Raw genomic sequence first — 18,264 nt, 5'->3', positions numbered from 1 at the left:
CTCCATTCAGTGACCCTACTGTCTTGCTTTCCCCACTGCTTCTTAGTCTCCTTTGCCCCCTGACGGAGAGGAGTGGCTTGCGGGATTCCCCAGGGCCACCCTGGGCCTCCACTCGGCACACTTCGTAGCCTCACCTGGGGTCACTCTCACCTTCCCGCCTCAGCTACCACTGCCAGAGTGACGACTGCAGCCCTGCCTCTCCCAGGCTGCCCCCGCGTCTGCACCGCCAGCGCGTCGCCTCTGTGCTCCCTCGCTGAGTGGCTCCATCAAAGTCCACCCACTTGGGTTCCATCAAGATCATCCTCTTCCTTAGGTCCCAAGTTCAAGCAATCGCCAAGCGCCACAAACTCTTCACCTTGCACTTCCTGGCCCCTCGTCTTCCCCTTTCCTACTGCTGACTTACTTCAGGCCCTCATTCTCAATAAAAACAAAGCAAGACCAAAACCAAACCAAAAAATCTGCAATGGTCACAGGTTGTTCTCTTTGATCTAGTAGAGAGGATTCTCTCCTTGTCTCCGATCCAATCCTCCACCTGCTTACAGAGGACTTTATTTGCTAAAACACAGCGGATCAGATGACGCCTCCACTTAAGATCTCTCAAATGGCCCACCACAAAAAGTCTGGCCTCCTCTGCTTGGTGCCCAAATTCTGCCAAGACACAGCCTCTCCCTACCCTTCTGGCTCTGCTTTCCCCTCAGCACATAACCAATGCTCTCTGCACCCTACAGACTGAATCGTCAGAGAAGCCTGTCCAACCAGAGCTTCCTGCAACGATGGGAGAGTTCTGTTCTATCCAGCATGGTGGCCACCAGCTACATGTGGCTATGAGCACTTGAAATGTGGCCAGGGAGACTAATGAGCTGAACTTACATTTCACTTAATTCTAATAAACATTATGGCCAAGGACGGCTACAGATTCCTTCAGCGGGTCACCATTCCACAGGGATTCCTCTGCTTACAACACCACTCTTCTACAAATTCACCGTGCTTACTCTTCCTTCCAAACTCAACTCAAGGGCTTCCCTGGTGGCGCAGTGGTTGAGAATCTGCCTGCCAGTGCAGGGGACACGGGTTCAAGCCCTGGTCCAGGAAGATCCCACATGCCGCGGAGCAACTAAGCCCGTGCACCACAACTACTGAGCCCGTGCTCTAGAACCTGCGAGCCACAACTACTGAGCCCATGTGCCACAACTACTGAAGCCCGCCCACCTAGAGCCCGTGCTCCACAACAAGAGAAGCCACTGCAATGAGAAGCCCGCGCACCACAACGAAGAGTAGCCCCCGCTCGCCGCAACTAGAGAAAGCCTGCATGCAGCAACGAAGACCCAACGCAGCCGAAAATAAATCAATCAAAAAACAAAAACAAAAAACTCAGCTCAGTGCCTCTCCTGAGCATCTTTGCTGGCTTCTTAGTCTGATTTCATGCCCCTCATCCACACTCCCACAGGCAGTAAAGGCGTGTATACATATGCTTCTATAGCGATGCTTTACCTGCCTCTTCTCCACACAATTAAACTAAAAGCTCCTCAGTGAAGGGACCTGGTCATATCTTCCACTGGTATCAACCAAAACTTCACAGAAAGTAGGCATTTAATAAATGTGACTAAAGCAATAGATATTCAAGAGATATTATCTAAGTAGCATTTAGCCTATAGCCAGTATCCTAACTAAAAGAGTGATTTGAGCTTTTTGTTACAGAGTTTTTGTTTTTCACCTTTCAGAGATTTCTCTGGAATGAAGTAGCGGCTGGATATTTGTGTGAGAACGTAAAAAAGAGAATGTTACGTGGGCATGCCTGCATGCATCCACCCTTAGTGCAAGAGTCTGCTGCAGCCCTAAGAAGGAAGGCAGTGCCTATAGGAAGTCCTCTCACTTCTGCAGACTATGTTGAAAGCAAGGCCTAACAAATCATCCCCTTTTCTAATCTCACTAACTGGAAATTACATTACATTACATTATATTATTCCTGCTCTCCTCTTATTTCCAGATTTCCTTGTTATTTTCACTTCAAGCATTAGCTTGTCATAAAGGCCTTCTAAAAAAGGTTTTTCCACCAAAGTTCTGAGCACCTAAGTATGTCTCCCCTCCCCCGCCCCCACCCCTCCTCCTGCAAGCACCTGTTCCACTCTTCCCAGCGGCCCAAGACACGCTGCTGTCTTGCGCTCCCTTTCAAAGCATCCCCATCCAACAAAAGCCCAGCATACTCTGTCCAGTCAAAGCACTTCCCAGCTGCGTCCCTCCTGGCGGCCCCTCTCTTTCTCCTCCCTTGGGGTCCTACCAACCCCCAGGCTTTCCCACACTCAGCTTCTCCCCTGCTGTCCTTCTCCAGCACCATCTCTGCTTTTCACACCGCGTGTCACCTTGTATCACATACGTGCTCCATCATGGTAGCTACAGTTATCAAGCACTCACTACATACTACCACCCACTCCCCTTCAACCAGAGGTTAACCAGGCCTCTGTAACCTACGTTACAGACAAGGAAGCTCAGCTCAGCCTGGGAACTGACCTGCCCTGTAGGATATAGTGAGCAAGCAGCAGGGCCAGCGCTGAGGCTGGTCCTGCCCGGCTCCAAACAGAGCCTTCGGTCTTTCCCTGCAGTTCCTCTGCATTTCTCCCCAGCCGCTCCAAATCCAGTGTTTTCCTATATTCCAGACTGAAACTGGAAATATACACCACTTTTTGCCCCTCTTAGTTTTTTTAAGTTCATGGGAATGTAATGTAAGTCTTATTAGTCTATCTGGTCTGAGCCTGCAGGGCTGTGCAGAAGGGCTTCCTGCCAGCTTTAGGGCTCATCCGTTCGCAACAGGCTGCCGCAGCATCTGCTTTCTCTGTGGGGTACTGGGTTTCCCTGGAAAATAAGAATAACTGCACCTGCCACTTCCTGAGTATTACTGTGTGCCAGGCACGAGAGCAGGTGCTTTTGCTCATTTATCCTTAAAAAACTCTGAAGTGGGCAAATTATACTCACTTTACTTATGAGAAACAGGCTCAGAGACACCGAGTCACCTGTCATAGGTAATATGGCAAGTCAGGGATGTGGAAGCTCCCAAGCCCCAGACTCTTAAGCTTCAAGCTGCTAATCACCCAACCAGCTCCCTCTGCGATTCCCCGACCCTTCTGCCAGCAGAATTCAAGAAATGCACGTCTGCCAGGCCAGTCTGGAAAATACCTGCAGTGGCTGACACAACGGCCCCTGGACCTTGGCTTGTGAAAAGTCTCAAGGTCACAGCCCTCTCAGGCAGCAAGAGAGATGTGGGGGAAAGTCCAGAAAAGCACAGAAGTCGGAAAGGCAAGACCTGGGAGAGCAGAGCAGAAGGAAGGAATGACCAGAAGTGGCCGTAAGTTCTCAGGATCAGGAAGAAGCACTGAGACTGCAGGGAAGATGGCCATGGGGTGCACGGCTCGGGCAGCCCTGGGGAGGGAAGAGGCTGCAGTGGAGCCGGCTCACAGGGCCAGTCACCAGGACTACGGGGCCTAAGGCAGTGAAGTCCGCTCAGAGGGCACTCGTCCACCACTGCAAGTTCTATGTACGGTAACTGTCCAGACCGATGTTTCTGACATTCATGAAACACATGCGAGCTACCTATCTACGCGCCACAGTGACGTCTTTCCCCACCTCACTGGTCACGGAAGGGTGAGAGTACGGTGTCCACCTGTCAGAGGGGAGTGTGCACAGCCAGATAAGGCGGAGTCCAGACCGAGGGCCTCAACAACAGCACTCTTTGCCCAGGCCTCAGCTGCGCTAGGAAACTCCACACATAAAGAGAATACCCACGACGTATCTGCAGGCTCTGTGAGCAGATGCAATAACACAGGCTCTAACGTTACCTTTAATACAACCAGGACTTACAGGTGGAGAGGCGAAGCGACAGGATGGAGAGCTGCTACAGGGACCTTCAGAGGCGGAGCCGGCGTACACGGGCACCGGGACCGGGCAGGCTGGGGGAGAAACACCGACGAATGGAGTGCGATTACACGAGCTGTCCACTAGCAAACCTGTCACAACTACTACAGCTTTGTGTTGGCCAAAAATTTACATTCACCTACTTATTACAGCTCCCATGGGTGAAACCAAAAATGCAGTAATTACTAAACTCTTTCAATTTGGACTTGGAAGGAAAAACAGAATTGTAATTAAATAAACACAACTACAAATATTTAAGAAAAGCTCAATGAAATCCTGAGAAGCACATAAAAAATTAATTTTATAATACCAAATACTAATTTTTCCTTAAGCTTGCATTCACTCTTTAAGTAGAAATGTAAAAAGTGGGTACTCACATTTTTTTACTGGAACTTGCTCAAGAAAAGGATGGCTAAAAAATGCTTCTATAATGAAAATGAGAATGAAACCATTAAACTGATGTTGATTTTTGCAGATAGGTTAACCTCGTCAATGTAGTCAACATAATATCCTTGAGATCATACATAATTATTATTAACTTCTTTACATAGACTCCATTTCCTTTAAATGTAAAAGCATGTTGCTTTATAAATCATCCATAAAACCCATCAAATTATAAGTAATTCTTAATGAATGAAAATTTTAAAATAATGGTGTGAATTCTCAGAGTGTCCATTACCAGCACAGCACCCCTGAGGCGACTAAAGCAGATGTGTCCTCTAGTGTGTGCTGTCCTCAAACAGACAAGGGCACGGAGAACTGTGACCAGGCCCTCGCTCATCGCTCTGTGAACTATGGCTCTTAACTGAACTAACGGGAAATCTTAGACAGCTGATTTGTATAATAAACTCTACTCTCCTGTCCCAGAAGAAATATTCCTGCAGCTGGTTTCACATTTTTAAAAAAGCTATTAATTTGATTTTTAGTTTCTTCAGCTATTCACCAAGGATAAAACCTACACAGTAAGCCTGCTAATTAGATAAAGATAAATAAGTAGGTGAGTACATGGCAGTTCATTAATTTACTCTTTTCCTGTATGTATAATTGCGTTATTTCTTTAAAACCTCACGAAGACCATCTCATTCTTCATTAAGTCTCCAAATTGTATGTTACTAAATAGCACAGAGCAGACAAGGAGAATGGCACAGCCCAGCACGGAGGTTCTCCAGGTAATACACAATCAGGAATGAGCTGAAGTCAGGTTTAGTCTAAACTACCTCCCACTCGGAAGCACTCGGTTCACTGTCCCCGTAAATGTTCTCAGTAGACAGTAGCTCTAATAGTTTCTGTATGGCGGAAAGATGAAATAGTCTAAACATATCTTTTCTTAAAGTGTGGTAAAAATTGGAATTAAACTTTAGTCATGTAGTTTGGTAAATAGTTTTATCTTTCCGAGGGAGAAATTAAACTGAGATTGCTCTGTGACCATGAGAAATATCGGCCAATAGTGAAACGACAAATAGGATAATGGCTTCTAAATTACTGATTATATTAACTATTTATATACCTTCCATACATTTACAAAATACGTGAAAGAAAAAAGACAAAGAGATAGAAAGAAAAGTAAAACTGATTTTCATTTTCTTCTGAAACATTTACAGTATCTTTTAAAAAAACCTTTTCATGTGGTTGCCAAGGTGGGTAGGGGCATAGGGATGGAGTGGGAGTTTGGGATTAGCAGATGCAAGCTAGTATATATAGGATGGATGAACAACAAGGTCCTACTGTATAGCACAGGGAACTATATTCAACATCCTGTGATAAACCATAATGGAAAAGAATATGAAAAGAATGTATACATATGTGTAACTGAATCACTTTGCTGTATACCAGAAACTAACACAACATTGTAAATCAACCATACTTCAATAAAAAATAAATTTAAAAAAACCTTTTTTGAATACACAAAAATAAAATTAGAAACTAGCATACATACAAAATTTGAAAATATTACTTACCAAAGTCCATTCTATCTTTTTGGTTTCTCTGAAGCAAACCCAAAAGGAGATTAGCCAAATAAGGTGATGTTTCTCTGGGAATGCTGGAGGGGGAAAGGAAAAAAAAACCACCTAAGTGGTGAGTTTATATATTAACTACACGACTTTCGCCTTCGTTACAGTAAATGAAAATGTATATGCAGTTTCACAAACACTACATTTTATACCAAGAGAACCATGGTAGACCTTCATTCCTTAAAGGAAAAAACAAACAAACAAACAAACACTAAGCAACTGCCTTTGAAAAACAGCATCAATTTGGGAAGATTCTTGCATCGTGCTTCTTATTGCTGTTTTTGGAATATCTGCGAGAACACAGCACTTCACAAGCACAGACCATCTTGAGTTTTAACACAATGTCGACCTAGCACTAACGGTTGCTACAGAGTTCTCTGTTAGACAAACAGCCACCTCCAATTCCATCTGCAAAAGGGCAGAGCTTAAATAAATACAAGTGAGAAATAACACAGCTTCCTGAAATCCAATAAAAAAGGACAAGGCAATAAAAAAAAAAGTGAGTAATAGGAATATGTAATTCACGGAATAAAAACTACAAAAGGATGTTAAACAAATAGCGAGCCAACCTCACTGGTAAAGAAAATAATGCAAGTTAAATGAAGAGCTAATTGGCCCTGCTTGGGAGGCATCGAGACTGGTAACAACCCCTGCTGGTAGAACGCAGGAAAGGAGCGCACTGCTTGTTCAGCAGTGCAAACAGGGCCAGCCGAGCTGGAGAGAGTGTCTCTAAGCCCAACAATTCCATTTCTAGGAGTCCATCCTAAAGGAATGCACAAATGTGTGTATACATGCACGTACGCACACACATACACAATCTCTCCTCAGTAAAGCCTGTTTGTAGTATCCAAAAAAATGAAAACAGGGATCTGATTAAACAAAATACGTTACATCTAACTTGGGGACTCTCTAGCTATTTTAGAGCTAGCTATTTTCTAGGGGAAAGCCTAGCTATTTTCTACTTTAAGCACATCTATTCTGTTTGCATCTCCCTCCCCTCAAAGAACACATATAACTTCTGTAGGTTTTTCTTTTAAATAAACTTAACATTTTTAAAAAGAAAGAAAATGATACAGCACACAGGCACCTACGATACACTAGTAATTTTCTAATTTCCTGTTAAAATGAAAGCTCTCCTTACTGTTAATTGAAAAAAGATTCAATAACGGAAAAACATAAAACACATAGAATTCAAATAGATAACACTGCACCGACAAATGGTAAAACCCAGTGTAATCAAAACACATACCTAGGCGTTAAGTTTCTGTTTTTCTCATAAAGCATCCGTAGGTCTTGAGGACTATTAGCCTGTTTTTAAAAAAAAAAAAAAAAAAGGGAAGAAAAAGGTTTAATTTCCTAAACAACTAAGGGCAAAAATTCCAAATCATATGATCAAAGCTCACATTCTGCTATAGAACAGAGACTCTGAACCTGAAAGCCATGGAATGCTGAAGGAGCCATAGATGGGCACCAGGAACTTAAAAAACTTCTGAAATTGTACATGAGTTCTGCACATCTGGGCATAATAATGTACCTTTTCTGAGGTCAGATTCTCAGAAAGGCCTGAAAATCACCACTCTGGAGGTTACATGCCTACCCACAGGTGTATTTTTGCTGTGTAAGATCAGGGTGTATTTTACCTCCGAGGGATTCAAGGAGGAGAACTCAGATGACTGCTACTCTTCTGCCATAGTAACAAGCAGCACCCTCATAATAAGGGCTGCTGAATTAGTGAAGCTGTCTCTACGCCCAAACTAGGTTGGGAAATTAAGTGTTCAACCTGGCTGTGTCACCGACTTTTAGAAACCATGCTGGGCAAATAATTTCACTCTGTTCCAGTTTTCAGATTCAAAACTCCTCTTTGTAACTGGGCAGTATGAACTCAAGAAGAATCATTGTGATTATACCCTAGGAGGCTTCTTTTTGACAGGATGTTAAGGGAGAGGAAGATCTACTCAAAGTAACTTCCATAAAGCCTAAATAATTACCTCTCACCCAGCAGTGACAGGAATAGAGAGCTGGGGACAGTTTCCAGTGATCTTCCCAGACCTACCCTAGCCCTCACGTGGATTCCAGGACCCCAAAACAAGACTAAGCAGGAAGCGCTGACATCACTGTTCACACCTATTTCCCACCAGGTTGTTAGCTAAGCTGCACCAGCTTTTATGAGCTGGGGAACCTAAGCGGCCCCAGGCCCAGTACAACTACTAGGGAAGGCAGATAAAAAAGGAAAAAGCGAAAGATGCTCTGGCTCACTACAGCAGTTTTGCCTGTTAACAAAATCAAAACAAGTCACAGAGGAACCAGAAACACTGCTTTCAAAGTACAGGTGACCCTTGAACACCATGGGTTTGAACTGTGCAGGAACCTTTTTTCGATACATACTACAGTACTACACGATCTGCAGTTGGTTGAACCCACGGATGCAGAACGGCAAGTACAAGGGGCCGACTGTAAAGTTACAGCACATTTTCCACTGCAAGGGGTCAGCACCCCTAACCCCTACATCGTTCAAGGGTCAACTGTATTCCCCATTTTATAAGTCAAAGGCAACTGCAAAATGAGAAGATCCCCAAACTGAGCACATCCAAAAAAAGTCAAGGTACCTGAAAAGGTGGTTTTCCAACAAGGCACTGATATATCACTGTCCCTATGCTCCACAGGTCGGCCTTGGCATCATAATGTTGAGACATAATAACCTCAGGAGCCTGGGGATAAAACAATTCAAGAGACATGCATTAGGTCATTTACATAATTAATATGTATGGATTAATTAGCTGGAAAAGGTCATACTCCTAACAAAACCACAAAAATAAAAACAACACACTGTGATATTGCCCTAATCAAATGATACTGCAATGAATACAGAACCACATTCTTACATTGAGGCTTACTGGTAAATCTCAGAAACAACGGCGCATGAAAAGAAGCAAGTTGCAGAAACAAACATTTCTATATAATATTATGGACACATAAACTACAAAAAGAGTATTAAAATAATAATAAAGAAAAATATACCCCAATTACAGGATAGAGGTTACTTCTGGGGTAGGAGAGTGGGAAATGGAAAAAGGAGGGCTACGGAGGGCACATGAACTGTTTCTGAAATACTTTGTTTCTAAAAAAAGATCAAAGCAAACATGACAAAATGTTAACTTTGTTAAATACGGATGGTAGGTACACAAGTGTCTGCTATATTATTCCTGTCATTTGAAAACTTTTAAAATAATGGAAAATCTGTTATGCAAAATACAATAATGAAAACTATCTTGGGACTTCCCTGGCAGTCCAGTGGTTAACACTCCGCACTTCCAATGTAGGGGGCGTGAGTTCGATCCCTGGTCGGGGAACTAAGATCTCACATGTTGCTCAGAGCAGCCAAAAAAATAAAATTTTTTTTTCTCTGCTGCTTTGTCACAGCTATTTTCCCACCCTCTCATTAGATGTTGCTTTTTAAAAATACCATCCATCAAGGCAAGCATAGCATTAAATAGGAAAGTCAAATACACTTAAAAGATATGAAATTTTATTTTCCAGGCATAACATTTTTATTTATTGTCCTTAATAAATTTCTTATTGAGCCACCTCCCTTTAATAATCAGCCCAAGCACTGTCTATCCTCAAGGTTATTAGTTCAAGGCTGAACTACTTTCACACTCAAGAAGTGCAAAATAGTATTTAATTATATTAAATTATAACATTTACTAAATAAGCAGTAAGATTATTATCAGGAAAAAGTAAGTCTAATACAAAAAATTTTTTCTGCACTTTGATTACTAGTTCCCTTAGCTCAAAGTGGTTTTACATTAGAAGAAACCCTAATTGAACATAAAACCATTTTAAATTAAAACTGAAATAGGTACATTTATTTACTTCACAGGATTCTGAAGTTCCAGAATTAAGGTACTTCCAGGCTTAACACCTCACATTAGTTCAGAAGTTTCACAGCTTCACCCTATTAGACCTGACAGTAACCACAGGAGAGGATAAAGAGGAAAACTAAGATTTTTTTCAGCTGTTAAGTGTGACACTGATGGAAAACACTTCTACAATATAGGGATACTGTCTAAAGAGACAACATGCAGAAGGTGACTACACCCGACAGCTGAAGAGGTACGTGCCCCAAAAGGTTTTTTTTTAAGTATTCCTAAAATTATACTATGTATAGCATGACCATATTTCATCAACTTTTGTTTTCAATTTAATCTAACAGGAGATTTCTACCATAATAACTAACCAATCATGTTAAAAAATAAATGCCAATGGGCAAAGATGACAGACTTTCACAGTCCGCTATACTAAAGTGAAAGACGTCTGCATTATATCATTATCAGTAATAGAATTAACATTTGTAATATAATAAAAACTCAGACTATACATAAAATCACATCTTACTTGGAAACAAGCATTATACTTAAATTCCAATGCTTATGCTGCTGTGCTGTAAACACACAAGGATGCAAACACTCACTCACCATGTACATTGGAGACCCACACAGCGTTGCAGCCATCATGTTACTATGTAGGTAACGAGCAAAACCAAAATCCGCTATTTCACAAAATAAAAAGGAGAAAATCAAATGATATCTTTGCTCAGTTAACACAGATCATATGATTCTTTAAAGATATAGGAGGGTACAAAAGAACTGTGAGAAATTAAAGCTTACTGAATAAGACTGTCCACCAAAGAAAAAAGAGCTACCTCACTTTCAACAAGTTAAGAAACAGTAGTCATCACCAACTGCACAAGTCACTGCTCTGCCAGTTTTGTAACCAAGAAGGAAGTGCCACACTTCGCAAGAGAAAATGCTAATTATAACACATGATCCATTAATACAGCTCTCATCCAATATCAATACCAGTATAGAACTGGAGCTGTTTTTGTCCTCCTCCAGATACCAGATGTAACCCATAAAATATCAGAGATTTCTTAAAATATTGCTAAATAATCATTTTTCCACCAACGAAGAGAAAAACTTTAAAAAAAATCTAGCATTATAAACTGCTTCAAATAATCCTGAGAGTGCTAAAAAAACTTCCAAGTAAGAAGCCTGAACTAAATGATCTCTCAGGTCCCTCACGTTAAAATCCAACAAGCTGTAAAGAATCAGGGTTATTAATTTGCTGCCAGCAACCATGATACATTAGCTTCCCTGTGATAAGGAGAAGCAGGATTTCCTGCTGGGAGTTGCACTCAGAGCTCCTAGCATGGGGTCTTTGGCCCTGTCTAGCGCCTGCTGCCAATAATGTAAAGGGTTCCCATATCCAAATGTACCTCACTGAACTCAATAAAAATGTTAAAAGTGCCTCAACAAAGTCCATCATTCTAACAAAGCTGAACTAAAATTATCTAAAAATACCAAGTCCCAAAAACGTTCTTTGCATGAGACAATACAGAGCCAGGTACCTATTTTGATGCGAATACCACTGACAGTGGCCTTCCTACGGTTGGCATAGGACAGCAGGATGTTCTGGGGCTTGAGATCCCTGTGGATGATCCCCTTGGTGTGCAGGATCCGCATGGCGGCTGCAATCTGATGCAGAAAGACTCTGATGGTGTCTTCACTGAGAGTGCCTTTAGCTGGGAGAAAAGGCGCTCCATCAACATTCAAGTATCATCTGCACATTCTGAGGAGAACACTGAGGGAGTACGGAACTGGGATTCGCATTTTCTCACTGTTTTTACTTTAACAATTTAAGTCTGTGAAGAGAGAGCGGATATCTCAAAATTTTTAATCAATCTGTTGTAAAGAGAACTGATTTACACTTGCACCTTTCATTTTCACTGGTGTTCCTCTTTGGCTTTCCTCTCGCATTTTTACTGGGAAGAATGAGCATAACAAGAGGTGCTCAACAAATGTGAGTCTCCTCCACAAGCCAAAAATAAGTCCCCTTCATATCAAATACCTGGAATAAATGTCCACATTTAATTCCAACCATTACCTGAGCACGAATTAAAAACAGGTGAACTGCTTGGATGGCGAGACTTGGGCATCCCTTCCACGTGGGCCTGCCGGGGTTGGTGGCCCTACACCTGTCTCCTCCCATCTCCCTGTTGCCAGCACACCGCCTCACTGTAGCATCTCTCCTAACTAAAGACACCCGTAAGAAGCCATGTCTTCGGTACTATGAAGAGGTGGTAGGAATGATCTGAGGGTAGTCACTGTTGAGCAAACAGCAGTGTTTCTACGTGCACACTGGAGCACGTAACGGAACAGAGCTTGGTTTGGAGTCGGGTTGCCTTTGTTCAAATCCCAGCTCCTCCACTTACTCTGTGACCCTGGAAGATGACCCCTCTGTGCCCATCCTCATCTATAAAAAGCTGAAAATAGACTAACCACACGGGGCTGTTGTAACAATCAAGCAAGACAGCATATTTAATAATAGAGACTTTAGAAAAAGGTCTGGCACATAAGTACTCAAATGTGGGCAGTACACAAATATATACTTCAAGACAGTGGTTCTAAAAGTCATTCCTTGAATCTACATTAGGGATTTAATATCCATGGCCCCATTTTAAAGCCTTTGTGAACATATTTCTGCCCATACAACTCTAGAATATATTCTTTATAACCTTTCCATATGCACTTAAGATTAAGAAAGAAATAACATTAACACTCAGAACAAGTGAAGTATTACTTTAAAAATCATTTTAGGGGCTTCCCTGGTGGCACAGTGGTTGAGAATCTGCCTGCCAATGCAGGGGACACAGGTTCAAGCCCTGGTCTGGGAAGATCCCACATGCCTCGGAGCAAAGGCCTGTGAGCCACAACTACTGAGCCTGCGCGTCTGGAGCTTCTGCTCCGCAACAAGAGAGGCCGCGACAGTGAGAGGCCCGCGCACCGCAATGAAGTGTGGCCCCCGCTCACCGCAACTAGAGAAAGCCCACGCACAGAAACAAAGACCCAACACAGCCAAAACTAAATTAATTAATTATTTTTTAAAAATCATTTTAATGAGACATTAAGTGACAGTTTATGTCCTTAACATCTTCAAATAAACTAAATCCCCATGGTTTAAAAATTACCAAATTGGCCTTCCCTGGTGGTGCAGTGGTTAAGAATCCACCTGCCAATGCAGGGGACACGGGTTTGAGCCCTGGTCCAGAAAGATCCCACATGCCATGGAGCAACTAAGCCCGTGCGCCACAACTACTGTGCCTGTGCTCTAGAGCCCATGAGCCACAACTACTGAGCCCGCACACCTAGAGCCCATGCTCCCAACAAGAGAAGCCACAGCAATGAGAAGCCCGTGCACCGCAACAAAGAGTAGCCCCCGCTCGCCGCAACTAGAGAAAGCCCGCGCGCAACAATGAATAAAAGACTCAACACAGCCAAAAATAAATAAATAAATGTACTTTTAAAAAAAATTATCTAATACTTTTTTCTGTGAGGGTAGTTCTTAACCTATCCACTTTTTAAAATTCTTTTGGAGTTCTTTTCCTGATGCTATTAAAAAATAAAAATCCAAATACGCTAAAACATATGAAAAGTGAAATCTTCCTTAACCCCATCCTGGAGATGAATGAACACTGTCTACCTCTGGAGTATATTCTTCCAGATCTACTTTCCTGCAGGTGGCAACACATAAATGACTGCACATTAGTGGGAGCATCAAATCAATAACTAGAGCTTTATTTTTGTAATGTCTTACTTAAATTACACTGAAACAGTTAAAATGGACGGTAGAGCTTCCCTGGTGGCGCAGTGGTTAAGAATCCGTCTGCCAATGCAGGGGACACGGGTTCGAGCCCTGATCTGGGAAGATCTCACATGCCGCGGAGCAACTAAACCCGTGCGCCACAACTACTGAGCCTACCTGGTGGAGCCCGTGAGCCACAATTACTGAAGCCCACGCGCCTAGAGCCCGTGCTCCCAAAAAGAGAAGCTACCGCAATGAGAAGAAGCCCGCGCACCACAACGAAGAGTAGCCCCTGCTCGCCGCAACTAGAGAGCGCCCGTGCACAGCAACGAAGACCCAACACAGCCAAAAATAAATTAATTAATTAAATGTATTATAAATAAATAAAATTTTAAAAATGGATGGTACAGGGCTTCCCTGGTGGTGCAGTGGTTGAGAGTCCGCCTGCCGATGCAGGGGACGCGGGTTCGTGCCCCCGTCCGGGAGGATCCCACATGCCTCGGAGCGGCTGGGCCCGTGAGCCATGGCCGCTGAGCCTGCGCGTCCAGAGCCTGTGCTCCGCAACAGGAGAGGCCACAACAGTGAGAGGCCCACGTACAGCGGGGGGGGGGGAAAAAAAGGATGGTACAGTTTCTTCCATTTCATTCATTTACATTTTCATTCTAGGGCTTAGAAAAATTTTGCTACTTTAAATGACTACGGCTGCTTAGAACCAGTATCACTGCCCCATGACATACTATTGAATAGACTTAGGGTTTATCTGATTCAGAGTCCAAATTCTAACACTGTTCCTGTGGGGAAAAATTAATGACCTAGTTTAGGCTGCTTCTGGGCACAAACGACAGTAAAAAATTCACATATTTCTATGAACACAGGATGCCTACTCTCAACACAATCCCATAAATTGAAATTCTCACGTTAAAAGTTTAACATTTTAAAGGCACAGCTATCATGAAAACTCTCAGATGAATGAACTCTTGAGCAGTTCGCCCTAGCAGGGCAGGCTCAGCTGTGGCTGCCACACTGAAGATATCTGCTAGAATTAAAGTACAACTTACCAACTACTCTACAATTTGTCTTATTTAAAACTTGCAATTGATAGAAGTTATTTTCTATCTTTCGATAGAAAAGGGACTTTATTTATCAAAGCAAATAAAAGGACTAAATAGCTGTCTTGTGATTTAGCGGCATTAGACCATCCAGACCTCTGGCCGCCAGATCTTCCAGACCAGTGCTCTCCAACAGAAATATAATGTGAGTCACATACGTACCTTCAAGTTTTCTAGTAGCCACATTTTCAAACATGAAAAGAAACTGGTGGACTAACATATATTTAATCTACTACTTCCAAAATATTATCATTTCAACCTATAATCAATATAAAAAACTTAAGATATAATCATTCTTTTTTCCTATGAAGTGTTCAAAATCCAACATGTGTTTTATATCACAGCACACCATCTCAATTCAGACTAGCCACATTTCAAGAGCTCAACAGTCCCACGTGGTCCATGGTACCATATTGAAGAGTGGACAATTCTTTAATTCTAGACAATTCCTTAAGGACCAAATTTAGTTTACATGTCTCTTCAACTGGCAGCTAGAGACCAGGGAGAGGTTAAATAATGACCAAAATCGCATAGTGATTAAGTTATATGAACAGCAGAACTACTGCAAACCAGCCTGCCTGCCTGACTGCAGCATTCTGGTAAGCTCTTTACTCTTGGGTCTCCTGTTCTAGCACTCTTGCTCTGGAATATCCAATGCAGAGTTCAACATCACAGACAAAAGTGCTGTCGAAGCTAACAAATCTGCTACAGCAGCATCAGCACCTATGTCAGTCCAACAGGATTTCTGTGAAAGAAGGAAACTGATATTCCAATGAGGGCTCTAAACGGCTAAGGTGCCCCTCAACCTGACCCCAGGGAAAGGAGCTTTCATCAGGATCACTAAGCAGTCAAGGAGTTCAAGATTCAGAGGCGGACCAGAAGGTAAAGGCAAGGTGTCTTCTAGCTCCAACTCCTCTCCCCCAGCAGTGAAGAAAGTGCCTGTCTCTGCACGGTATCCACTAGGAAATGACATTTTGAAAAATCTTTTCATCAAACTGAGAATTTCTTAAAAAAGAATCTCAGGGAAATACAAAAACACACATGGACTAAACTCCTGAGTTCAGGATAATGGCTGTCTCTAAGCGGGAGGGACCGGAGTAGGATCACAGAAGGGCCTACAGGAGCTTCAGCTGTATTTAGAAGGAGTAATCCTTGTGTTCTTTACATTATTTCTACATGGCTTTCCAAACCTCAGCAATATATTCTAAAGATTTTTTAAATCTCATTTTCAATTGCACTTCTCGTTTACTTGAACATTTGAAATATGTTGTTTCTCTTCTGTAAGCTGTCCATACCCTTTGTGCGTGTATTTACTGCTGTCTTAGTGTTTTCACAAGCAACTGCCATGGCCTGTCTCTAGGCTGAGTGGCGAGTCTCTCCCTTTTTGCCGACTCCCCGTGTATCTTTAAGGGGAGAGAAAGTAGGTGCTGGCCTCACCTAACGTCGTTTTAAAAAGCACTTTTGAGGGACACAATTTGATTTGAGCACTTACTGTCCTACATGAATACACTTTAGATACTAGCAACATCCAGTACTAAAATCTTACCCCTGGGCCACAAAATATCTTACCTCTGGGCCACATAATAATTTCAAGGTTACACTTAATCCCTTGTAACATTTTTAAAAATTTACGAGCAACATTCACATTAATAAACACATTCTTGGATACATTCTTCCATTCTGGTTTGCTTTGTTTTGTTTTGTTTCTGTGAAGTAAATGAAATGGACTAAAGGTTCACTGACAGCAGCCCACTAGCATCTTTTGAAGAGAAATTCTGTTGGTTTTTCTCTCTTGGGGAGAGGCCCTACCTCTCAAACTGTCCGGGAGAGGCACACACAAACAAGTACTTATACACAAGCAAAGTTTAGGAGCAAAACCACAACAATGACAGTCAGTCAGCAAAGTGACCACAATTACACATACACAAATATTTACTGAATGTTTCTATACAAGTACAGAAAACAGGGGTAGCATATTTCAGAAGTAAATGAAGACTAAACAGACTACATTACTACACTGAACACTGACAAAGTAAAAAAAATTACCTTGCAAATAATCTGCCAGGTCTCCACCATTGCAATACTGATATATAAAAGAAAAAGTAATTAAAATAAGACACTGCTTCAAGCTTAATTCAATTCATTATCAGTTAACTTTAATTAAAAATACATTTGTATGTAATATAAATCCAGTCTCACAAATTATAAGAATTATAGAATCAACATTTTAAAATTTTATATTCCTTATAAAATAGAATCTAAATCACTGAATCAACTTTATTAATCCAAATTTTCAAATAACCTACCATCAATTTTAAAGTACCTATTAATCAAAAGAAATTTGAAATAAATTAAACAGAAACCTGTATACTACCTACCTCCATCACCAGAAAGACAGAGTTGGGTAATTCCTGAAAGTAAACATATTAAATATGGTTTAGATTAGAGAAAATATTAAGCACAAATTTTAAAAATAATGACAGTTAATAAAAAAAGTACATGTGTCCATTTTAAACAAGTAAAATGAACTCACAAAATCCATTCGTAAGTGAAATTTAAAATCCCCAAAACAATGACATAGCACCTCAGCTTCAATGACACTAATGTAGTCATCAAAAAGCTCAATTCTATTCATGGAAAGAACTAAAGAAAGATTCATCTTTTGGAAGAAAGATTCATCTTTTGGTTATGGTTATGGTAAATTTACCGCTTGTGGAAAAAAGGAAGGATTCTCTGGTCCTCAAGGAAGCACTTCCACTTTGAAAAGTTTACGATTTGGAGCATGACTTGATAAATCCTCCCTAGCAACACTAAATGCACAATCTGAGTTCTGGAATACATGATCCAGGATGCTTAGTTCTTTGTTTTTCTGTATATTTGAAGGCAATCACATTACTTGGGAATTGCTGGCAAAGGGAAGACATTTTATCACATGAGAAATCATTAAACATACCTTTCAACAAAATTTTCTTCTTCTCAAGTATAAAATACAAAAATCTGATCTCAAACCAGTGTTGTTTAATCATGTAGGAGCACCATACCCTAGCTACTGCAGAGGAAAGAGAGCGAGGGACGCCTAAGGGGAGGCTAAGGAGACACAAAGAACTTCTGTTCCTTCAATATGACAAAGACACATTCCCGTCTTGGTTTTCACAATTTTGGGGGTACACATAACCACTTAGTTTCCCCAAACATTCACTCACTCATTCAATAAATAAGGCAGAAATACTTTAACATCTTTGACTTCTCGGGCAGACCTTCTTTTGCCCACCTTTGAAGCAATGAAAATCTCCACAGATTCAATCATTCTCTCCAACACCCCCCTTGCATAAAGGCCCGTCCTTTACAGGAAGCACCGGAGTAACCTGCAGCAGGAGGAGCTGCAAGAGCCAGGACGAGTCAGCAAAGGAAGAAGAAAAAAACGTTCATTTTTTAGCAAAACCAATCAAGCCATCTATATACAAATCAAAACTGAAACGGTACTGGAGCCCAGGGAACTAAGAAATGCTTGTAGGGTCAGAAAGGCTGAGAAGTGAGGCCAACATACCTGTGAGCCAGACCACACCAAGGGTTTTCCAAAGCTGAATATATATTTA

At 41.8% G+C, this 18,264-nt stretch overlaps 1 protein-coding gene across 1 annotated transcript in view; it reads right to left on the bottom strand.

Annotated features, from left to right (window-relative positions):
* The window catches only part of ULK2 (unc-51 like autophagy activating kinase 2), a 63,834-nt gene that overhangs the window by 36,209 nt on the left and 9,361 nt on the right, over positions 1-18,264 (bottom strand). The window contains exons 4-12 of the mRNA XM_082861490.1: positions 17,047-17,079; positions 16,715-16,751; positions 11,326-11,499; positions 10,394-10,467; positions 8,525-8,626; positions 7,168-7,226; positions 5,865-5,947; positions 4,284-4,331; positions 3,853-3,941 (exon numbers count right to left, since the gene is read on the bottom strand). Coding sequence (XP_082717616.1) covers positions 3,853-3,941; positions 4,284-4,331; positions 5,865-5,947; positions 7,168-7,226; positions 8,525-8,626; positions 10,394-10,467; positions 11,326-11,499; positions 16,715-16,751; positions 17,047-17,079 — 699 coding nt within the window. The remainder of the gene's footprint in view (positions 1-3,852; positions 3,942-4,283; positions 4,332-5,864; positions 5,948-7,167; positions 7,227-8,524; positions 8,627-10,393; positions 10,468-11,325; positions 11,500-16,714; positions 16,752-17,046; positions 17,080-18,264) is intronic.

Source organism: Leucopleurus acutus (assembly GCF_964270905.1).
Source record: "Leucopleurus acutus genome assembly, chromosome: 19".
NCBI lineage: Eukaryota > Metazoa > Chordata > Mammalia > Artiodactyla > Delphinidae > Leucopleurus > Leucopleurus acutus.
The sequence above is the reverse complement of the archived record's forward strand: the minus strand, read 5'-3'. Positions and strand labels throughout refer to the sequence as shown.